The sequence below is a fragment of the Paroedura picta genome, chromosome 1 (assembly GCF_049243985.1).
Source record: "Paroedura picta isolate Pp20150507F chromosome 1, Ppicta_v3.0, whole genome shotgun sequence".
In the NCBI taxonomy this organism is placed as follows: Eukaryota; Metazoa; Chordata; class Lepidosauria; order Squamata; family Gekkonidae; genus Paroedura; species Paroedura picta.
The window spans coordinates 108,139,027-108,163,257 of record NC_135369.1 but is presented as its reverse complement, the minus strand read 5'-3'; the positions used below and the strand labels follow the sequence as shown (position 1 = coordinate 108,163,257).

At 47.6% G+C, this 24,231-nt stretch overlaps 2 protein-coding genes across 3 annotated transcripts in view; both read left to right on the top strand.

Moving 5' to 3' along the window:
• Positions 1-892: 892 nt before the first annotated feature.
• Positions 893-24,231, top strand: part of PDE7B (phosphodiesterase 7B) — a 251,800-nt gene continuing 228,461 nt past the window's right edge. For both annotated transcript variants that reach the window (XM_077351958.1, XM_077351950.1), the window contains exon 1: positions 893-1,025. The gene's annotated coding sequence lies outside the window, so the exon portion shown is untranslated. The remainder of the gene's footprint in view (positions 1,026-24,231) is intronic.
• LOC143844612 (uncharacterized) lies at positions 5,600-9,901 on the top strand. Its single transcript, XM_077351972.1, has 4 exons — positions 5,600-8,177; positions 8,676-8,759; positions 8,937-9,020; positions 9,317-9,901. Exons 1-4 carry the CDS (start codon positions 7,556-7,558, stop codon positions 9,805-9,807), a joined length of 1,281 nt encoding a protein of 426 aa, XP_077208087.1. The 5' UTR covers positions 5,600-7,555; the 3' UTR covers positions 9,808-9,901.

Sequence of the window (24,231 nt, the reverse complement as noted above, 5' to 3'; positions counted from 1 at the left end):
GGGGAACCTGGCACCCCTATTCCTATCTCATATGAATAACTGTTATCATTGAGGGAGATCCCAGCTCCAGCATCAAAGATTGTCTGACTTGTTTCCACTGATGCAAGGGCAGGTCCATTTTGTTGTGGGGGGCATAATTTCTATGGACTCCTCCCTCCCATTGCTGGCAAGTGAAGCTGCATTTGCCTTTTTACTGAGCAGTGATTACATCCTCTTTTCAAAGTCTTGGGAAGACTAAATGAAATTTCTTCTCCTTCCATTTCTCCTGACCAAAGAGAAGATCCCCATTTGCCATGCTGCTGAGAATTAATAAACCCACAGTTTCATCAGCAATGCTTCATGCTGAACAAAATGAAAGGCTTCTAAAAATGTTAATAAAATTGCTTAGGGGCAATTCTCCTATTGCATTAAAGGGAGACACTTCTATCCCTTTTCCTTCCTCTGCCCTGTTGTGCCCCAGCTCCAGCTCTCAGCCCAATGCTTCCTCTTAGTTGCTGAGAAAGAAGTGAGCATCATTCCCACGGAGTACATGTCTTTGGCTTGTTAGAGAGCCCTGCAAGGACATGGCCAGTGACCTGATACTTGTGCTTAGGCACGGTATGCCTTCGAACACTCTCATCTCTGTGGTGCTCTCAAATCCAACAACACCAGACAATCGTGCAGCATGTGGAAGCAAAAGGGGAAGAGGAGGCTAAAGGAGCTGGTTGTGCAGCAGCAGCGGTAGCTTGTTTTCAGGCAGCCTTGCTGGAGAGCTTCTCACATTCTCTCTCTCCCGCCTCTCCCCAAATGTTCAGCCTGCTGTGTGCGGGCTTGGTGTTTACAGTTCAGGCCTATGGAGGAGGAGGAAATATTTTGCCTATTGTTCAGTGACGTCAATGGCTTCGCTCCCAGTCACTTGAGGGACTCTAGTGCTTAGCAAATGTCAGGACAGTGTGCTGCTACAGCATGTGCCTCCCAACAGCCAGCTTACAGCATATCTCTCTAGGACTTCAGTCTGGATCGAACTGGCGAATGTGAGGGAAGAGGTATGGAAATGGCTTGTTTTAAAGACTGTTACCCACGAAACAGCTATTACTATCCAGCCATATAGCTGAGGGTGGGGGTGGGGGTGGGAGTAATTATGGGCAGATTTTTATCCAGCAACATAATAGCATAATGTCTTCTTTTTATGATGTGAAGAAAAATAGTTAATTTCACACATATCGCTGATGTAGCTAGGTATAATTAGGCATTTATAGTAATTGTTCCTCAGCTGTGATTCACTGTTATCAAGTATTCGGGACTGAACTGTGACTTTCCTCTGTGTTTTTCCTTCATCTTCAAAGGAAAATTTGGAGATGGAAAGGTACTTGCAAATGTGTGAGAAAAATAATGCAATTGTCATTGTCACTTGGAAGTGATTGAAGAATGCTCAAACTCACATCAGACTTTAATAAAAAATGTCTTTGTTATTTAAAAAAACCTTTTGCAAAAAATACAAAAATTCTTTCTCTGAACTGCAGTGGCAATTTATACCTTGCAAACCACTTATGCATCTAAACTGTAAGTAGGTCTTGTGGAGAATATTCCTAGTTTCCGAGTACAATCATATGCTCTGTATAGGTCAGTGTGAATCCAAAAATGTTATTAAGGCTGTGATACTAACCACACTTTCTTGGAATTATGTTCTTTTGAAATGAAGGAGGAGGAGAAGAAAATACTTTTAGGCCTGGGTGAGAAGGCACCATTAGGAAGATGAATGTAATCTCTGAAAGGAACTTTAATGGCATTCAAAGGCACTCAAGAAAAAGCATACTATGCTGTCATGTCACAAAGTAGAGATGCCAGCCTCCATGTGGGGTAGGGTTACCGGGTTCCTCTCGGCTACTGCTGGGGGGGGGGGGTGGATAGGGCTGCAAGATCCAGGTTGAGAGCCTGTGGAGAATGGGGACCACAGTGGGGTACAGTGGCATAGATGCTACCCTCTGTAGTCCGTTTCCTTATATAAAATGGCTGCTTTTGAGGGTAAACTCTAGACTGAGGGTAAACATGGCTGCATCCTCAAATCTCTAGGAATTTTACAATCCAGAATTAGCAACCAAAGCAGTATTTTTGTGTTTATATGATCAGAGGGTCATAGAAAACAAAAAGAACACAAAAGGAATTCTAGGCCATGAGTGAGAATAAAAGGTTGTAAGCACATTTGGGGCAATCAAATTGTTCTGCATTCACTGTTGCTTGGGCGGGTGTCAGTATCCTTCGGGAATTACCCTGCAAATGACATATCAAAAATGTTTACACAATTTACCCCATAAAGGCATTGTCAGTGAAGGCAGCACAGCTGCTGATGTTCTGTCTGTAGAATGGAAAGTATCTGATAAGTCCAGCCAAAAAGGATCCACATTGCGGTCAAGTAGGAAATGAACTTGACTGGCCAATTCACCTTCCAATTTTTGTGTAATTATGAATGGAAAATTAAGTCAGCCAGGGCCAACAAGTATTCTCCTGCATATGATCAATTTATTTTAGCTGCTGAGGAACAAAAAATAATGTTGGGCACAATGTTGAAAAATTGACCAGGGAGGACAAATGTAATTTAGGGCATTTCTGCACATCAGTAAAAATAGCTGAATGGCAAAACGCTAAATGTTATCTCACTTCCCAACCATTCCTCACCTTTTTGCTGTCTTGCTCTAGTCTGCCTCCATTTCATGCTTCTTACACTCCTCATGTGCTGCTGGAAATGGTGGAAGAAAGCAATGCACCTCATACACAATTCCCTTCCGCCTGTCAATCAATCCAGGCAGCCAATCTCCTTCCTCCATATTCTATAATGGGAATTTTGGGATACTCGCCTTTACCAGGGCCAGGTGGTGGTGGTTGGAGTTTGAGGTAGAGCCTCCAAACTTTCAGAGAAGCTCCGGGAGGCTCCTTCCTGACTCCACTCCACATTTCAGAATGATTGACCCAAGGGGTCCACATCTAGGGGTTCCCGAAGAGGGTACCCCCATCCTTCCATTATATCCCATGGGCAGGAATGCCAGAATGCCAAAAATGTAGCATCTTCAACAGGTAAGCATTTCACTATATTTATGGTGTGTGAAAGAGCCTTAAATTGATCATAACTTTTCCAAAAAGTCAGTTGGTCAGACGCTCTCTCTTTCTGCTCCCATCAGCTTGTTTTGCATAGGCTTCTGCTGCAACTCATCTATGAATGCTGCATAACAGAATTTAAGAGACAAATATGCAAAACTGCTTGCTAAACTTGTTCTTAAAAAAATCTTACATACCTAGTGAGGAAGAATGATGACTTGAACACAGGGTTCCCCAGTTAATCACTATAACTACTGAGCACATTAGAATTGGATTGTTATTGTTGTTAGGTATTACTAAACACCAAAACAATGAGGAATTTTTCAGACGACTAGGTAGGAATACCAGTCCACAGGTGGGACCTGGGGATCCCCTGGAATCATTTCCAGACTGAAGAGATCTGCTCCCCTGGAGGAAATGGCTGCTTTGAAGGGTAGTCTCCATAGCATTATATCCCTCTCCCCTCCCCAGACTTCTTTGCAGGCTCCACCATAAAAATCACCAGATTTTTTTCCAACTTGGAGTTGGCAACTCTCCTGAGGTCCCTCTGCTCCCCTAACCCTGCCATCCCTAGGCTTTGTGCCCAAATCACCAGAAATTTTCCAACCCAGAGTTGGCACCCTAAAGACAGGCAGTCTGCATCACCTACAAAGCTGAACTTAGTGCTCCAACAAGAATCTGCTATTCTTGAGCACTCAGACCAAACAACACATTATATTGGTCATAAGGAGTTGCAGCCCCATTGCGTCTGGTGTCCCTGGTGGCAATTCCATTTCAAAGAACTTCGGGAGCCTCATTCAAAACAGCACCATAGCACAGGGGGGAAGGGGGGGGGAAGGGCCATGCCTAAGTTGGCTCCTGCAATATGGCTTCAAGGTTCTGTGACTAACTCATAAACAATGTAATGTGTTGCATAGAGAACTCAAGGCCAGCATTTCACCATCACCACTTTAAAGTGATTTTAAAAGGTGCCAGCATAGAGCTCCCCCTACTCAGCTCTGACAAAAGAGCTGTGAGTCTCCTCCCACACCCCACTATTGTTTTGGCACATGAAAAGATTGGGGGGGGGAGTTCCATGCCACAGTCCCAATCGAGTCCTTGCAGCAATTTAAAATCCCTTTAAAATATTAACAGTCACATTTAGTTTGACTCTCAAGGCAGGCATTTGGCCCTCAGAGAGTATTAATGCTAGACTGCATACTTGGGGGAATAAGAATCATAGCAATTAAATAGATAAAATGGATTCTGGCTTTGCACAGAATGGGGGAGATACTCAGCAGAAATGGCCACCCGAGAGTAATCGTAACTGCTTGAGGAACCCTCTTTTTAACACAAACATGCCCACCAGACTATAAGTCCATTGGTGGCCTCATTGAAGTTGTCAGTTAGGTTGGGCCTACAATATGCCTGAACCATGCCCAGATTTCCCCCCTAATTTTAAATGTATGCTTTGACCTGTCCCTGGGAAGCTAGAAATGCAAGGGTCCTTCACTGGTATTTCTGAACCTCCCGCAGGCTGCCTTTTTCTCAACTTTGCCCCTTCTAAAGAGGAGCAAGACCCACATTTCCGCTTCTTGACTATTAAGCAATATCATTTTTTAAATGATCAGTCAGATTTTAAATATAAGTGTGGAGGAAGGAAGCTTGTCATCACTCATATGGGAAACAATGAATTGCCTGATAACAGCCCTTTCTTCATGTAATATAAATAAGCAGATGCTTGGCTTCTTCTTTGCAGAGATAGGGATGGTTTGAAATCTGTCAGCACGATGATGATGGATTGTGAGAATTAAATGTTGTGAGAATTGAATTAAATGTTGCTCTCGTTCTTTAAGGTAAGTCATGTGCTATGTCTGTGGAAAGTTAAAATATAGCAAATATAGCAAATAACACAAATTCATAAGCAGGTCGCGATGGTGCACATTTCAGCCACTGCCACTTTCCCCTCTTATATTGATTTACTTGACTATTCCCCCCCCCCCCCTTTTGCTTTTTCCTGTTCTTCCATTGCATTTTAATGATTTTTGCTGTATTGACAGGAAATAGGGATTGTGAATTATACTTTGTTTTATTAGGAAACTCTAGCCATCTAGTTACTCCAAATCCCCCAGTCATCCCTCTAATGCTTTTGGCCCTGGGAAAATTTGAAAAATTAATGAGATCATGCCTGGAAACACCAGAAGGGAAGAATGGAAGAACCACATACTGAGGAACCAGTGAGACTATGCACAGCTGTCCTCAGTTCAGTAAATGACAATTAGCTTGGCAATGATATCCGGTGGCTCCTGAGGAAATGCCAATGGGACTCCCAGGAACATCAGCCTGTAAACCAGTGTTTAAAAAACTGCCCATACAGTCATCTTCAATATCTGTCACAAAAACAATTGAAAACTGACAATGTGCTGTGGCTGTCTCGGAAAGGTACAGGTAGCTGCCTCAGACTGCAGGGTACCTATGAACACAGATGCTCAGCTTTGAATTAAGGTTTGCATAGCAGAGTCGGCTACTTGAGTGATAGCAATTACGTGTTCTAATTTTAAAAATGGAGTCAGAGTTCACTTGGTAGGTGAATGCTAGCAAACTTTACCTCTCCATTTAAGAATTATGGCTGGAAAAGGCATTCAGCAGAATGAAGACTCCTGCAAGAAAGTTGTCATCAGATGCCATACTAGAGCAGGCCTTTGATTACACTCCCTGGAACTGGAAGTAAGCAATATAGCGGCCAGGTTTGCAGATAACACAAAATTATCCAGGATGGTGAAAATCAAGATTGAGTGTGAAGGATGATCACCAAATATTGGGTGAATTGACAGCAATGTGGCAAATGAGTGTCCAGAGGTAGCCCCAGTGTCCCAATACATACTAGAGGTCAAGAGGAGAAAGCCACCTGGAGCAGCCTGCATACAACTGAAACAACTGGGCAGTCTGTCCCTCAGGTGGCAGTCCCATTTAAGCCAGGTCTGCCAAAGAGGCATACACCCAACCCAGCAAGCCAGACAAGAGAGAACCAGTTGCCAATGGATTAGCTGTGTACTGGCACCAGGTGGGTGCATGGAGGTAGGGCAGCCATTTAAAGGAGGTGGAGGGCAATGCAGGGGCAGCTTGGCCCAGTCACACTATATTGGCCATAGTCCCGTGCATAACCAGTTTGCTTCGCGTCTTCCCCCTCCGCGTTTTCCATGTGACCCGAAATCGCCGTTTTGGCGGCCGTGCATAATGGGCCATAGGCAAACAATGGCAAACCACCTCTGAATGTCTTTTGCCTTGAAAACCACCTAAGGTTGTGATAAGTCACTTGTGACTTGATGGCGGAAGGGATATGTGATGTGGCCTCATTTGGAATGATGTGTACTTCTGGGGCCATTACGCACGGCTTCAAAGTAGCAGGATGGTTGCCAATTGGAAACGCTACAAATTTGCCATAACCCACGACGTCGTACACAATCTGCAACAGTCCTGCAACCGACCCGCAAAAAGCGCTTCGTTGTAGCGCTTCTAGGGGAATCCAGAAAACTGGATTCACCCTCCGGATAGCGATACACTCCTGCAACCAATCTGCAACAGTAGCGCCACAGACTTGTGCGTTACCATTGTTGCGGTTTCTTCAAAGTCCCTCCTCCCGAGCCTTTCCTCCTAACTTCCGGCGAACTGTCCGCCATCTTTTTTCTCCGAGCGAGCGGGGATCTACGAGGCAACGAGACAGCGACTGGCTTTCAAGCACGATCACTTTCTTAAATTCTGCCCGGACACCACAATAGTTTTCCAAAAGCACAGTGGCACACACCGTCACGTTCCAAACATTTGCCCATAGCTTAAAACCCCGTCTACCGTAGGCCAGTACTAGCGGAGTCAACGTACGGGGATCATTTTTAAAAACTTTCCTCTGAGCGTGCCAACGAACGTTCGCCGCTCGCAGGCTCCTGTTTAGATTACTGGGGTTCAATAGATATGATTCGAGGTGATTTCAAGAGGGGCGGTTTATGTGTAGTGGGTCTTTGTGTGGTTCCGGGTGCGTGGTTGTGCTTGGGTGCGGACAACCCCTTCCATCGGCGGCTAGACCTCCGGCAAGCGGAGTTGCCGTCCGCCGTTCATTTTAAAAAACTGTCCGCTGAGCGTGCCAACGAACGTTCGCCAGTTACATGTCATTGATTTATGCTTTGGTTGGTGAATATTATTGGGGAACTGTCGCGTACCACTGCAATTGCTCTCGGTTTTACACCGGCATGCGTTTTTGTAATGGCGGACATCTCACTAAAATGGCTCCCGCTGCATGTTCAAACTGCTCTTCCCGCGTGTGGACGAATCAGCGCATGCGAGAAGTCAAACAAAAGGCGCTAATCTGGCCATTAGGAGCAGATCCTGTTCCCGCGCGAGGAGTTTTGAACGTGACATGTGACCTAATGTGGCCAATGCGCGTGTCCCCTACTGCCCTCTACCAATCAGGAGCCGGCTAGTCCCTTTGTCTTTGTGTGCGGGAAGGTATATGATCCGTTGCACCCTGCACCTCGCACCACCATTTTGCTCAGCTACTAGCGAAAGCAACATGGAATCCTCTTCTCAAGCCTCGTCCGTCCCTGCAACCGGCCGTGGCCCAACTTGGAGGGACGCGGAGATCAGGGACCTGATCGGGATTTTCTCGGAGGAGAAAATCCAGGACGCGTTCCAGTCCTCCCACAGAAATAGGGAGGTCTTCGAACAAGTGGCCATTAAGATGCGTGCCCTGGGCCACAACAGGACCGGCCTTGAATGCCGGTCGAAGACCAAAACAATGAGGGCAGAGTACATGCGTGCCGTGAACCATAATAAGGGTTCCGGCAACGAAAAGGTTACCTGCCCCTACTTCGAGGAGCAGCGCCAGCTGTACGGAGACGGGGAAGGAGCCGGCAGGCCGAAGCGCGTCGGGAGGAGCCTTAAGGTGGTTCGGAAGCCGGCTGCCCCGGTCGAGGAACCACCCGCTGAGGAGGATCCCGGCGAGGGAACCTCGTCCAGCTTTCGGCCTCCACCCCCTGTCCAGCAACGACCAGCGGAATTGGTCACGGTGGACCTGATGGCCATCGCTCCTGGGGAGCCGGAGGAGGTTCCTGACCAAACGCCCCTTGCCTCCGGTAAGTAATTTTCTTTTTATTTTGTATTTTATTGTTTTTATATTGAGCAAATGTGTGTTCTGACGTTTGGGGATCGTTTTCTCGTGTGTTCGTTGCTACGCATAATATGATAGGATGTGGATTGCTTTGGGTGGCTTTTTAAAACGGTTGTGTTTAAACAACTACCCAAACAGTTTTGCAGCATGCCTCAGCCATAGGCCTTCTGCAGCGCTCTAGCCACTACTTTGGGACCTTGATGTGTGGTTCAGGTTGTGTGCTTGCTCCTTTTTCACCATTGTATGCCTTGTGTTCGTTGCAACGCATGCTATGCTTGGATGTTTGTGGATTGCTTTGGGTGGCTTTTTAAAACGGTTGTGTTTAAACAACAACCCAAACAGTTTTGTTGCATGCCTCAGCCATAGGCCTTCTGCAGTGCTCTAGCCACTTCTTTGGGACCTTGCTGTGTGGTTCAGGTTGTATGCTTGCTCCTTTTTCACTATTTTCTGCTCTTGTCCACAGAGACACAGATGCCTGGGACGGTGGTCCTAGAGTCCCCTGCAGCAGTAGCAGAGGACAGTGATTCTGGGGCGTCCACAAATGTTGGTAAGTATCAGTTGCAATAAGGGGGGGGGGTTTAACTGCTTTGTGCTTTTCTGTTTGTGCAGGGCAGCAGCACTGCCAAGAGACAGAAGATAGTCCCTCAACGTTGCTGCTTTAGGGTTTGAAGCTTGCTTTGCCACACTTTGGTCCTTAATCATGTTCTTTGTTCCCTTTTTTCAGATTTCATACCCGGGACACAGGAGGAGGAGGAGCGTGGGGTGGCTGGACCTCCTGCCCTGCGCAGGCGGATACACATACAAGATGGTGAGCGTGCATGAACTGTTCCTTTCGAGCCATGGCTGCAGGACAATGTCTGTGTGCAATAACTGTGTGCTTCCTTTTCATTTTTGTGCTCCCCTGGCATTGTTCTGAGTCTTGGTTTAACATGTAACCAAGACAGGCCACCATGGGCAAACAAACAATAACCGTGTGCTCCCCTGGCATTGTTCTGAGTCTTGGTTTAACAATATGTGACCAAGAAAGGCCACCATGTGCACCAGGGTGGGTTTTGACTGTCTCGTTGTTACTAACAGTTCTTTTTCTCTTTTTTATGCCAACAGAGGTCCTTTCTGAAGACGACGAGCCAGCTGGCTCACCACCCAGGGGCGCTCTCCCGGCTGAGGAGAGGCTGGCCAGGGAACGCGGCAGGCTGCGGCGCGTCTCCGTCCTCACTAGTGTGGGAGAAAGGATCCTGGAGCACTGCCAGGAGGAGTCCAGGCGTGCAGCTGCTGCAGACCAGGCGATGCTCTCCCTCGTGGCCCAGGAGGGCAAAAAATTCCGCGCCATCCTTAGAGATTCGAACAACTCGCTACGCGAAAGCGTGGAGGAAGTTCGAATGATAAGGAGGCTGATGGAGAGGGCGGTCGCGGTTATGGAGGTGGCCCCCCCTCCTCAGATTATAGTGAACGTCCCCCCCCCAACCCACCCCCCCCCACCACCTCCAGCACCCACCCCACCACCCCACCACCTCCAGCACCCACCCCACCCACCCCCTCTCAGAATGCCGCGACACAAACTAGAAGGAGGACTGTTCTCGGGAAGAGAGTCGTGAAACCCGCGGACAAGTTCTCCCCCTCCTAGTTTGGGCCATTTTGTCTGTTTATCTGTGTTTGCTGTTGTCTGTTCAATAAAGTTTATGTTTTTGACTCTGTCTCAGTGTTCCCTCTCTAGTGATTGTGCCTATTCTGGCACCGTTGTGTGGGTTGTAGGTTGGAGGGTGTTTTAAAGGTTAAAGGTGTTTAAGGAGTTTGGGGTGAAAGGTGTGCGAGTGAAAGGAGTCACACTGGAGTCTTTTTCAGGAAATTTACAACAAAATTTTATTTTCAGAAACAGTTCAACAGGGGGAAAAAACAAGGGAATTTAACTTGGACCCCCCCCACCACCACCCCCACCCTCCAAGAAAGCCAACTTTTTTTAACAAATTCAAATATTTAACAGGGATAGAAAAATGGGCAAAGTAACTGGGAAACCCCCCAACACCCCCTACCCCAAAACACAAAAAGAAATAAAAACTTAGGTCCCACCGCTCCCCTCCCCAGCCCCTTCCAGCGCCCTCACTCTCCTGCACAGCCGTCCCACGGTCCCCCTAACTTTGCGCTGGAAGACCTCTTCGTCCTCCTTCTTCTTAACTGTGTGGGGAGGGAGAAAAAGTACACATTAGTGCCACACATATTTTCCTATTTTTGTAGTTTACATGCATACACTTATTGGTGGCCTTAGCCACAGTGTGAGAAGAGTTGGGCAGTGGGGAACATAACCTACGTTCTTCCGCCTCCCTCTGCTGCCTTTGCTGCTCTAACTCCCCTTTGAGCTCTGCCACTTCGGCCTCTAAGGCAGTCACCCTTGCCTCCATGGCACGCAGCCTTGCATCCATAGTTTCTGCTATAGAAATCAAACAAAGAATTTAATAACACTTCAAATGGGAGCATCACAGCAGGCCCCCATATGGCTCCATGGGGGTACACACACATGGGTCTCCCGCACAGGCATAAAACTCTCACCTGCAGCCTGTCCTGAGGTGGAAGGCCCCTCTTCCTCCTCCTCACGCTCAGGTGCTTTTCCCATCTTGGATGGTGATTGTGTGGCTGGGCAAAGAAAAAGAGAAATCATAATTAAAAGCACACAAACCAGAGATGAAACACAGCTGGTAGACACACCACAGTTAGAGTCAAAGCGCATAACCAAAGTGGTTCCACACAGTACTGGCGGGCTAAGTCAGAGGGGGTTGACAGCATATAAATACTATTTCGAATTTCATTGGGGACAGTAGGGGAAAGAGGCAGCTAGTCATGCCATGCATGTTTAAGGGCAAAACAACGAGGGCATACTTACCCATATGCCTCCTCATTTCCAGGGGGGGCTTCCCAGCCTTCTCCCATATTTTAACCATCTGGTCGTGAAAGACCGTCCTCCCGCTTGGCTGCGGGACCCCCCCCCCCCCACTGCTTCAGACTGTTGAGGAAGTCCAGCTTCACTCGCTTAAATTTTGTCCGGACCTGCTCCCAGGTCCGGACATAGCCCCTCTCCCTCAGCTTTGATGCCAACACCAGGTAAGCACCCTTGGTGTGGCAGTGGGTGCTGGCCATAAGGCGGCCAACACTTTTCGATTGGAGCACCAGCTCCAGAAGTGCCTCAGCCTCGGCGCGCTGCCAGAAGGAGCCCTTCCGTGGCTTCGGCATCTTCGGAATGACGGTTAGGGAACGAACGTGCGTTGCTCCGATCGACCACCCCTATTTTAAATGTATCAAAGCTGCCCACCAATAAAATTATTCCTTGGAACATAAGTGGATTGATCCTCCGGTTTGACAGGGGTCGCCAATACTTCCTGGCTACCCGCCTCCCCGAACTTTCCCCGCTCAGCGCTTCCGTGTTGTGTGTGTCAATTTCAGTGGGAGTTAGCGTTTAGGGCTGTCAAAGTGCTTTTGGACCAGAGAATCCCCGTTTTTTTGCTGGCAAAGTACACAAACCGCACAAGACAAGGTTAAACAAAGAACACTAAACTTTATTCAACAACGAGAGAGTGGGAAAAACAATTAAACACGCCTCCTGTTTCTGTAGATGTGGGTGGCTATGGCGTCCCGAACCTTGCACCCCTCTGCATAGATTCTTCTTCTCCTTGCTTCAGGGATGTCTTGTGTGTCCTCAAGGACAACAGGATCAGGTTCATCCACAGGGAAGGGGATGTTATGTCCCTTGTCCTCGCATATGTTGTGCAAAATGACACACGCGATGATCAGCGGAGTCACATTGTCTATATGCACGTGTAGTCGGGACATCAGGCAACGGAACCGGGACTTCAAACGTCCAAAGGCACGCTCCACTACATTCCTTGCCCGGGAGTGAGTGAGGTTGTAGTGGCTATGCACGTCTGTCCTTGGCCGCTTGTAGGGAGTCATGAGCCAGCGTCGTATTGGGTAGGCTCCGTCCCCGAGCACCAACGGCGGCACGCGCACGCCCTCAATGGTGGCGGTGGGGTTTCCTGGAACAAAGACCCCTTCGTCCATGGCTTTCCTGAGGTTGGATTCCCTGAAAACAAGGGCATCATGCCTCCTGCCACTCCACCCCACCTCGGCATCGATAAACCGGCCGGAGAAGACCACAGTTCCTTGCAGGAGAACAGAACAAAAGTCCTTCCTGTTACCGAACTCCTTTATGCTTCCCCCGGGGGCACGGATAGGGATGTGGCTTCCATCGACGGCCGCAAAACAATGCGGGAATCCGAGCCTGGCAAACCCGTCCATACTCTGGAATAAGGGAAAGAAAAGAATATAAGCCATGGCATGTCAGCGTGGGGTGTATCGCGTCTTCGTTGCTGACCTGTCAAACAAGAAAAAAAATTTAAAGGGCAAAGGGGATCGAATGATACTCACCGCTCCAAGCCGGTCTCCGAGGCACACGACTTTGCTGAACAATTCCGCCTCCATGGCGAGGCAGAACTCCTTAAGGATATCGCCAACCGTAGTGACTCCGAGTCCGAATTGCTGGGCTACTGTCCGGAAGTACTGAGGGGTTGCCAAGTACCACAATGCGACCGCCACCCTTTTTTCCACTGGCACGGGGCGCCGCATGCCAGTGACTTGCCTCTCCATGCGTCCACGTAGAGCCTCCACGAGTTCAAAAAATGTCCCCCTAGACATTCTAAAGTTGGCAATCCAGTGGTCATCATCCCAGCGAGCCCACACAAAATTTTCCCACCAGTCAGAGGATCTTTCGTCCGCCCAGAACCGGGGGGGGGAACCGGACCTCTGCCAGAGCTTGCCAGTGCCTCTTTGCCGCCATGGTTTCCCGTTGAGAACGTCTTGTGCTGCTGGTCATCGCTCTGGCAATACGTTCTCGGTATTCCTCTGAAGCAGCCCTCCTATGCTGCACACTGGTGCGGATACGCTGGACCAAGGCAATCACCCGAGCCAACAATTGAACAATAATCCTCTCCATTTCAACGTTAACCTGTGCTGCGGGCAGTAGGCTACGCAAACAAAGAGCGGCCGACCGCGTGTCTGCCCAGGTGCATATAAGCAGGTAACCTGTGGGCGTGTACTGTGGGCGGGGATTAACCTTTCAAACATATCAATGCATCAACCTCTGGTTCATAGAAAACAATAGAAAACACGTTCCAAGGGCGCCAATGATTTGACGATAACGCGTTGCTACGGGTTTTCCTGGGTTTTTTAAAAAAAAGGGGACCCCGACAAGTCCGGCTTTAGGGTCGAGGTCAAAGGTGTGGCCGCAGTTTGATTGACGGGCACGGGAGACCAGAAGCGCTAAAAAGGGACCTCCTTTGTAGCGAAAAGACGGAGAACCGGAAGCCTGTGGGTTACGAAAGTGACGAGAAGTGAAAGTGCTAAATTCCGCAAAAACCGCAGCTGTGCGTTACGGGCACAGCTAGTTACATTTCGCTAGTTGAAGTAGCGCTTTCGCTAACAGCAACCAAATAGCAACTTTGAGCTCTGTGCGAAATGGCCCCTGGTATCTACATCTCTAAAAGGACATTGAAGAGTTGGAAAAATACAGAAGATGGCCACCAAGATTATATAGGAGCACTTTTCCTATGAGGAAAGGATAAAGTGTTTGGAACTTTTCAGTTTAGAAAAGAAGTGATAGAGGTTAAACCTCATTATAGAATAGAAAGAAAGAGTGGCATGGACAGAACTTTTTTCACCTCCCCAAATATCGTACTAGAAATTGACAACATGCAATGAAACTGAAGGGTAGTAGATTCAAGACAGACAAAAATAAATACCTTTTTTTACACAACAAGTAATTAACATGTAGAAATTGCTGCCATAAGATGTAGTGATGGCCACAGGTATAGACAGCTTTAACAGGGGATTAGACAGATTCATGGAGGGTAGGTCTATCAATGGCTACTAGCCATGGTGACTAAAGACAATCTCCACCTTCAGAGGCAGTAAACCTTGGAATACTTGTGCCAGGAGGCAACATCCTTGGAAACCTTTGCGCACTATGCTCTGGTTCTGGCAGTCCAGGGTTACCGGTTAGATACTGTGTGAGACAAGATGCTAGACGAGATGGACCACTGGTCTAATCCAGGAGGGCTCTTCTTATTTTCACCTGATGTAGGAGGACAATCTCATAAGGGTCTATCAGTTTCATACTTGAAGATGGAGCAAACACAGATCTAAAAGGTTTTGATTAAGTTTGGTACAAACAGCTTCAGCTCTTCCTTGATTTGGCCATAGTTATCTAGGGACTGAAGGAAACCTCCATTTAGGAAGGCAGAATGCCTCAATACTAGTCATGGGAGGCAAAATCAAGGGAAGGTCTTGGCCTCTATTCCCTGTTTCTTAGCCTTTCAGGGCAACTATTTGGCCATTGTGTTGTGTAGTATGCTGGATGAGACATACCAGTGATGTAGTCCAGCATTCTGTTCTTGGGTTCTCTGTTCACATCCATGTTAAGATTGATGCAATATGCTTTACATGGGATCCTGTTGACATCAGTCCTTTAAATATCTGGATCACAGCTCATTCAAGACTTTAACAGTAATAACCAGCACTTTAAACCGAACCAAGAAACCTCTCCAATAAAAAGTTGATCCTCTACATTTTGCATCAACTACAGTTTCCAAGTAGTTTTTAAAGGCAGCTACATATTGATCCATATCAATGCAACAGAATGTATCAGATCTGCCCATCAATTAAAATCAGCCTCTGAAGTGTATAATTCACCTATAGGAAATGATTAAAGAGTGGTCAGTGCTTACAACTAAAAAATATACATTATTTATGAATTGGGGACCCACAAGGACTCATGGGGAGGTATCCGATTCCCTCATGCCTCCACTTGTCTTTCCTATTTCCCTCCATTGGCAGCACCTGCAGTCTCCCCCACCAGCCTTTCCCCAACTTAACTTTTCTCCTCTTTGGCAGACCCTCCAAAATAATAGAAACAACTCCTGTACTTTCAGAAAGCCCTGCCAACAGAGCTCTCAGTCACCATTATGGAGGTTTCTAGGAACCATACCAGTATTGCTGAGCCTTTCAATATATGGTTTGTGTTAAACAAAGCCATGGCAGCATGGTGGTGGTATCTGTGGTGGTGGTGGCAACTTGGATAACATAACAGCCTTGGAAGGGGTACTATGCATTGATGGGTGGACAATGCAAGTGGGCCCAGCCCAGTTCTGTTACCATCATGCAACTGAGCCCAATATCACCATTGGTCACTATGCAACTGGGCCTGGCCCAGTAGTGACCCTGTACAACCATCAGCCAATGTGCAACTTGGCAAGACTTCCTGGGGAGAAGTTGCCAGGGGAGCAGATAAGGCAAGTTGATTGGGGGTGAGAAGGAGAGAAGGAAGATGAGGTGAAGGGGGTGGGGACCCTAGGGGGAAGTGACCATGTCCTCATAGAATTCCTTTTGAGATGGGGAGCCAAGGAAGCTTGTAGCCAGACGCGGATGTTGGATTTTCGTAGGGCAAACTTTAATAAACTCAGAGACATGATGAGTGTCACACCATGGCTGAGAATGCTGGAAGGGAAGGGAGCATGTGAAGGGTGGGCGCTGCTCAAACAAGAGCTATTGCATGCTCAATCAATGACTGTCCCAGAAGGACGAAAACACTGCAGGAGCTCTAAGAAGCCTATTTGGATGAACAGAGAACTTCAAGAGGAACTAAGAAAGAAAAGGGAAATGTTCAGGAAATGGAGGGAAGGACAGAGCTCTAAAGAAGAGTACCTACAGGTTACTAGGCACTGTAGAGCAATCATCAGAAAGGCCAAAGCTGAGAGTGAGCTAAGATTGGCCAGGGAAGCCCATTGTAAAAAGAAAAGATTTTTCAGTTATGTGAGGAGCAAACATAAAGTAAAGGAGGCAATAGGCCCACTGTTGGGTGCGGATGGACAAACTCGAACGGAAGATGCAGAGAAAGCAGAAAGGCTTAGTGCCTATTTTACATCTGTTTTTTCCCACAGGTCAAAGTGTTTAAGCACATCTAGAGATGGCCATAGCCAAAGGACAGTGTCTGGGGGGCAGGTTAACATGGATAGAGAGGTTGTCGAGAGGCATTTAGCTACACTGGATGAGTTCAAATCCCCTGGGCCGGAAGAAATGCACCCAAGAGTGCTCAAAAAACTTTCCAGAGAATTCGCACAGCCCTTGTCCATCATCTTCGGGACCTCTTTAAGGACTGGAGATGTCCCGGAGGACTGGAAGAGAGCAAACGTTATTCCGATCTTCAAAAAAGAGAGGAAGGATGACCCGGGAAACTACAGACCAGTGAGTCTGACCTCTGTTGTGGAGAAGATAATGTAGCAGATATTAAAGGGAGCGATCTGCAAACATCTGGAGGACAATTTGGTGATCCAAGGAAGTCAGCATGGATTTGTCTCCAACAGGTCCTGCCAGACCAACCTGGTTTCCTTTTTTTGACCAAGTAACAGGTTTGCTGGATCGGGGAAATTCGGTTGATGTCATTTCCTTGGATTTTAGTAAAGCTTTTGACAAGGTTCCCCATGATGTTCTGATGGATAAGTTGAAGGACTGCAATCTGGATTTTCAGATAGTTAAGTGGATAGGGAATTGGTTAGAGAACCGCACTCAAAGAGTTGTTGTCAATGGTATTTCATCAGACTGGAGAGAGGTGAGTAGCGGGATACCTCAGAGCTTGGTACTCGGCCCGGTACTTTTTAACATATTTATTAATGATCTAGATGAGGGGATGGAGGGACTACTCATCAAGTTTGCAGATGACACCAAATTGGGAGGACTGGCAAATACTCCGGAAGATAGAGACAGAGTTCAGTGAGATCTGAACACAATGGAAAAATGGGCAAATGAGAACAAGATGCAATTTAATAAAGATAAGTGTAAAGTTCTGCATCTGGGTCGGAAAAATGAAAAGCATGCCTACTGGATGGGGGATACGCTTCTAGGTAACACTGTGAATGAACGAGACCTTGGGGTACTTGTGGATTGTAAACTAAACATGAGCAGGCAGTGTGATGCAGCGGTAAAAAAGGCGAATGTGATTTTGGGCTGTATCAACAGGGGCATCACATCAAAATCACAATATGTCATAGTCCCATTGTATACGGCACTGGTCAGACCACACCTGGAGTACTGTGTGCAGTTCTGGAGGCTTCACTTCAAGAAGGACGTAGATAAAATTGAAAGGGTACAGAGGAGAGCAACGAAGATGATCTGTGGCCAAGGGACCAAGCCCTATGAAGATAGGTTGAGGGACTTGGGAATGTTCAGCCTGGAGAAAAGGAGGTTGAGAGGGGACATGATAGCCCTCTTTAAGTATTTGAAAGGTTGTCACTTGGAGGAGGGCAGTAAGCTGTTTCTGTTGGCTGCAGAGGAGAGGACATGCAGTAATGTGTTTAAACTTCAAGTACAACGATATAGGCTAGATATCAGGAAAAAAAATTTCACAGTGAGAGTAATTCAGCAGTGGAATAGGCTGCCTAAGGAGGTGGTGAGCTCCCCCTCATTGGCAGTCTTCAAGCAAAGGTTGAATACACACTTTTCTTGGATGCTTTAAGATGCTTAGGGGTGATCCTGTGTTGAGCAGGGGGTTGGACTAGATGTCCTGTAAGACCCCTTCCAACTCTATGATTCTATGATTCTATGAAGAGGAGAGGCAATGGAGAAAGTGAGGGGGGAAAGCAAATAATCAAGTGGGGATACAAAGAAAGTGAGATGCTCCCGTAAACCAGTGGTCCCCAACCTGTGGTCTGCGGCCCGGTGCCGGGCCACGAAGGCCAGGGCGCTGGGCCGCGGTTCCCTTTCCCCGCCCCCCTGCAGTTAAAAACTTTCCCAGGCCACAAGCTTGCGGCCCCGGGAAGCTTCTTACTGCGGGAGGGGGGGAGAGGGAATCAGGGCCGCGCCGCGCATCGTGCATGTGCTGCCCGGCCGCGCATGCACATATGAGCGCTGCATGGCCCAAATCGCGCGTGCACGGCAACCTTCGCGCATGCTCGCATGCGTGAAAGTGTTGTGCATGTGCAATTTTGGCCACGCAGCGCGCATGTGCGCATGTGCGGCCTGGCTGCGCATGCGCGCTGCACGGGCAGGGCAGTTGCCCTGCCGGTCCCCAGACAAAAAAAGGTTGGAGACCACTGCCATAAATCATTGAGGGTCCTGTGATTGTAATGACTTATCTACTAGTTCCTCTGCATTTCCAATTTTAATTTTTTTAAATCTAAGGGCAACTGGTTGGGCATTGAGTAAAATACAATCCTGGAATAGATGGGCTACTGATCTGATCCAGCAGACCTCTTCTTATGTCTTATGGGGATACAATGGGAAAGGGGTAGAAAGTTTTTGTGATGGATTTCCTGGGGCTCGACTCCACCTCATAGGATAGTCGTGTCTTACAATTCAGTTTCCTGCCTGCCTTACAAACAGAAGATTAAAAGAAATAAAACAAAGGATATCCAGGCTTTTACATGACTGAGGTAAAAGTGAGAGGCATGGGGGGAAAGCGAGTAACAATGCGTATTTAGAAAACCATGCACCAAGTTAACACAGAATCAGGAGTTGTGGGATATTAGCTCTTACATAGTACATACTTCAGTACATGCTCTCAGGCAGCTTTGTAACATACCACAGCCGTGTACTTTAACCAAGTTACACAACAGACCCAGAAAAACTTTGTTCAACCCACTATAACATCTTTACATAGTTCCCCAAACAAGGAAACTTAACTAAAGATTTTCTATCCCCTCATATCATTACCTCACCTTCCTGTTAAACTAACTTTATTCCCCCAGCCTTTAAAACCATTTTGGACCAATTACCTCTCCTTGCGAAAGCTGATCTTCTCTGGTGCTCACTCCAGATCTGAACTTCTCTAGATGCTCTGGGGCCCATCCTGGGGGGTCCAAATTGCCATGCAGCTGCCCTTGCTGCAACTGTCTGCTCTCTCTGCTGTTATTGCAGCTACAGTAATGACTGGAGAGTCAGGACACAGAAAGTGCCTGTGCAGGTGCTCCAACCTGTTCCTGGTGCATGGCGACTGAGTCCAGGTGAGGGACTAGGTGGGGGATACTCGGATACTCTGCTGTGTGGCCCCAGTGTGCCTCGCAGCAGGAGGCATAGCAGGTAATCAGGGCTGATTTGTAGGAGGGAAGGAGGTCTGATGTGCAGTTTGGGGCAGCTCTCTCTGTGTCTCTCTCTGCCTCCCTTGCAGCAGGAACGATAGGAGGGAATGAGGGCTTGTGTTCGGTCTGGCAGGGCTCTGTGTGTCTCTCTCTGTCTCTGGCACGTCTGAGAGGAATGTGGCTAGCATCCAGGGAGGGAGGGTGGGAGCTGTAGCCCTATCCCAACTCAGACAGCAAGACACGTTCCACCCCCCAGGCACAAATATATAGAGGAGCCATGGATAAGGATAGCTCCATGCCAGATAGCAACACACTTGGAGAGCCAGCTTGGTATAGTGGTTAGGAGTGGCAACTTCGAATCCAGAAAACTGGGTTTGATTCCCAAACTGGGTTTGATTCCCAAACCCAGAGAGATGTTGATGGAGAGGTGATAGTTTTTGATCTCTCTACCAGCAACATTTTGGTTTATCTTTGTAAAGTACACTGAATTCTAGGGGATTGATTGGCTGTTTTGACAAAGGATTATCATTGGCTGTATTTGGTTGTGACACAGATGTAACAGAATTGATTTTTGCTATATATTCCCTGTCATGTAAGAAGATCATAGTCTGATGAAGAGTGCTTGCACTCGAAAGCTCACGCCTTGAATTAATCTTTGTTGGTCTTAAAGGTGCTACTGGACTCTGATTTTATTCAACCAAGGAAGAGCAAGCCTTCTGTCTTACATATTCCCAGCCAGGAAAGGAAAAGCTCCCTGCAGGATAAAGAAGCCTGTGGCCTGTTGAGAGGCAGCAGCCCAAAGTTTGACTGAAGTATGGCATTAAGAATTAGAAACACCCCAGAGGTGTTGAGAAGATAAGTATGAGCTGGAGACTGTCTGCAAGAGTTCAGAAGTGTACAGATTCTAAAAACACAGAACTGCAAAGAAATAGTGCTGAGCCATCAGGTCTGTGTCATTTCAATGCACCAAAGTTTCCAGATTGCTTTGGCTGGTTTTGTTCAAGAGGTGGCCCAAACAAGCACTTTTCCAAGCGTGGAATCTCAGAGTGTGTCATGGATCAGGAAGGGGGTCCCTGTGCAACGCTGTGTGTGGGAAGTCGACAAAGAGGCTGCTGTCAGGAGGCCTAACTGCCAGCACGCAGCATTAAGTTCCTTCAGTCAAAATATATGCGTGCATACAAGCATAATATATTTTCCAAGTATAGTTTTTTTGGCATCTGCTACACCTCTAATGCTTTGAACAATTTAGGCACGTCCATGGAAATTACTGAGAGCATTGAAGTAGCACATTTTGTTTGTAGAGAAAAGGATTTGCTGTTCTCTACTTTTTTGGGAGAAGAAGAAAAAAACACCTCCCAAGCTGAAGATGAACTCTGTCCTTGAAAAGGAAAAAAAAACACACATTTTCAGAAGTTCTGTCCCTGTCAAAGGACATTAAAACAATAACTTCATTGTCAGCAGCTGAACAAACTGGATGGAGAAGAAAATTCAGAAATTCTTTCTTTTGGTTTGGTTTGTAAAAATGTGCCCAAACATATAGGAGTGGACTTGGGGAATGAAACTGCTCTGGAAAAATATTTGTGTCATTTCCTATCTCTGATCCTGGTATCAATGTGGCAGCAGCTGCTGTGCCCATACCTGGGTCCCCCTCCTTGTGCTACAGTGTCTGTTGTTTTCATAGAATCATAGAGTTGGAAGGGACATCATGGGCCATCTAGTCCAACCCCCTGCACTATGCAGGGCACTCACATCCCAATGCTCATCTACTGTAATCTGCCACCCCTTTTGTCTCCATGAGGGGGACGATCTACACACTGGCATAGTGGTTACTGCGGCATTTGCACTGCCGCACTCAAAAAGGAATTATAACATTCTCCCCAAAGTGTACTGAATGTAATTCTTTAAAAAACACCTTTGCTATCCGTTTCAAAACTGCTGTGCAAGATTGCTTGTTTTATACTTAGAAGCAATGTGGCAACACAATCACACATACCCCCTTTAAAAAAAAAGACAGATTTTCTGGAATGGGAGGGGGATGAAGGGAGGGGGAGGGAGGATGGCAACAAGGAAAGGGACATGCCAAACAACTCAAACTGGCAGGCACATGAAAAAACCCGAATGCATGTATTTCCCCATTGGACAGCCCCAAATTAGATTTTTGCCTTGACTGATGAAATCGCTGTAACCAGGAATTTCCAAAACACATAGTAAGTCAGAGTGCAATTTGGGACTGTGCCTGGAAAGGCAGATTTTAATGTGGAAACAGATGGAAAAGTCGGCTCTTTAAAAATACAAATTCAAATGATATTGCAAGTGTGAAAACAGTTTGAGTGCGAGCTGTGTGCAGGGCTGACGCACTCATATAATCCCCTCACAAAAAGGATACAGTGGCCACTGCTTCTGTTCCAGCCCCCCATACAGAAGAAGAAGAGTTGGTTCTTACATGCCGCTTTTCTCTACCAGAAGGAGTCTCAAAGTGACTTACATTCGCCTTCCCTTACCTCTCCCCACAACAGACACCCTGTGAGGGAGGTGAGAGCCCTGATAGTACTGCTCAGTCACAACAGCTTATCAGTTGCATGTAAGGGAGCTGGTTGCATGTAAGGAAGCGCGAAATCCAACCTGGGTCACCACGCTCCTAACCATTACACCAAACTGGGTCTCACAAAGGATGGCCCATAGGTATGAATTAACCTCCTGGCAAAATATATGAGACAATTACCTCCTTCAGAAGGAGTTAATACCAGCCCCATTTCTCCATACTGATTTCCCTCTCCTGATACAACTTCTACGTAAAAAAAGAAAAGAAAAAGAATTTGAACATAGTTTATAGTTTACCTCAGAACTCAACGCTGTTTGGGGCGGGGATATATTATAGTAAGGTGACCAGATTGTCCCACTTTTGGAGGGACATCTGGGGGAACCTGGCAAATTATACTTATGTTGAAATTAAAAAATATATATTACACTACTATTTTTGCGTTCTATGTGTTTTATGAAACTTTTTGTTGCTCCATATAGACCAAATTTTTAATCAAGACCCCCCCCCCAGTCAATGGTGTCCCGTTTTACCAATGTTAAAATCTGGTCACCTTATATTATAGCCCCCTGTCAGAAACTACAAACAACTGCTTGGAGGCCATTTCCAGTTTGGGAAGTGATGAAGGGTATACATTTTCAATTTAATTCATCTTTTCCAAAACCCAGCTAATGCCTTTCTGTTTTAAAATTAAACCGTAGATGAATTATTTCATCTTATAATGAATCTTATTCAGCTGTTGAATCATCTGTACACCGCCCGTGGCGCCACGGGCGCCACGGACTAAATAAAATAGTAAGGGGTTCTGGGGCGGGATGTGTCCGGGATGAGGAAGGGTCCGGATTGGACCCTTCCTCATGACAGACAATCAGAGGGACCAATCGGCAGGCGCGAAGCGCCTGCCGATTGGTCCCTCTGATTCCCAGCCTCAGTAACTGCGAGCCGCGCGCAGCGCGGCTCGCAGTTGCTCCCGGCCTGACGCGTCAGGCCGGCCCCTGAGGGAGCCCCCGGCAAGACTCCAGCCGCCGAGACTCCAGCCGCCGAGAGGGAACCACGGCCGGGCCGCGCCCACGCGGCCCGATCCGCGGGCGCGGCTCGCGGGTGCGGCCCGATCCGCGGGCGCGGCCGGGCGCGGCCCCGCGGGCGCGGCCGGGCGCGGCCCCGCGGGCGCGGCCGGGCGCGGCCCCGCGGGCGCGGCCGGGCGCGGCCTGATCCGCGGCCGTGGCCTCCTGGAAGCAGCGGAAAGAACCCACCCCTCCCAGCCGCAGAAGATCAAATAAACGCACAGGACCCGCCGCAGCCCAGCGAACCACGCCTGGGACTCCCCACCAAAAACCAGGAGCCGCCGAGGAGCCGCCACCCGCCTCCTCTTTCAGGTAGCCTGTCCCTTGCTCTGTCCCTCGCCTGCCCCTCGCTCTGGTCCCTGCCTGCTAGCGCCCATTGTCTTCTGGATACAATGGGCTTTTTTACTAGTTAAGTATAATTTATGTTGCTGTTGTTCATAGGAGCATTGGAATGACTTCTCCCCTGTTGCTGATGCTGACCTGATGCGGGCCACTGCCAGGATAATTCTTTTCTCTCCTCCCCCCCAAAAACCCCTCTCTATTTTATTTGTACAGAGTAAAATACATCAGATAGTGAACATTTCATTTGTAGGCCATACACCAAACATTGTGGCCCAAAGTCACATAAGTAGGAATTTTAAATAGAGCTATTCTCTCTGTGTGCTTGGGCTACATTGTGTCTATGTGTTTCCAAATTTAATATTTTTAACAGTGAAACTCCTACCTCAGTTTCAGAAAGGTTGAAGTTAATGGACAATACAGTAGAGGGGCAAGATAGATTCAGGTGGGTAACATTGATTTGAAGCAGCTGGTCTGCTCAGTACCACAGCAATTAGAAATTTTACACAAAAATCACAATTTATGCATTTATTGCCCAGCCAAATAAGAATATTGAAGGTCTTTCATATTTAAAAGCCTCTAGAACAGTGGTCCCCAATCCCCTTCCGCTGCCCGGTGCCGGGCCGCGAGAGCTTCAGCAGCGGGCCATGGCTCCCTCTCCCTGCCCCCCCTACAGCGAGAAACTCGCCAGGCCGCGAGCAAATCAGCCGCCGAAACGGCTGATTAACTAGCGGCCCAGCAAGCTTCTTGGTGCGGGAGGGAACCCACCAGGAGTGCAAATGCGCATGCACGGCAGGTCCACATATGCGCATCTCCCCCCACCCCTTGGCAATGGGCTGCAACCTGAAAAAGGTTGTGGACTCCTGCTCTAGAATGACCTCCTTCTCCCCCCCTTTTTTAGGAAGGAGGGTAGGAAGGGGATTTTATTATTGTGCCGCCATGCTATGATATTTTAAGTCCTTTAAT

Coding starts and splice junctions, on each gene's coding strand:
- LOC143844612 (XM_077351972.1), top strand. CDS start 7,556: ATGATCCGTTGCACCCTGCACCTCGCACCACCATTTTGCTCAGCTACT. Junction 8,760..8,936: donor TGGGGCGTCCACAAATGTTG/GTAAGTATCAGT, acceptor CCCTTTTTTCAG/ATTTCATACCCGGGACACAG. Junction 9,021..9,316: donor GCGGATACACATACAAGATG/GTGAGCGTGCAT, acceptor TTATGCCAACAG/AGGTCCTTTCTGAAGACGAC.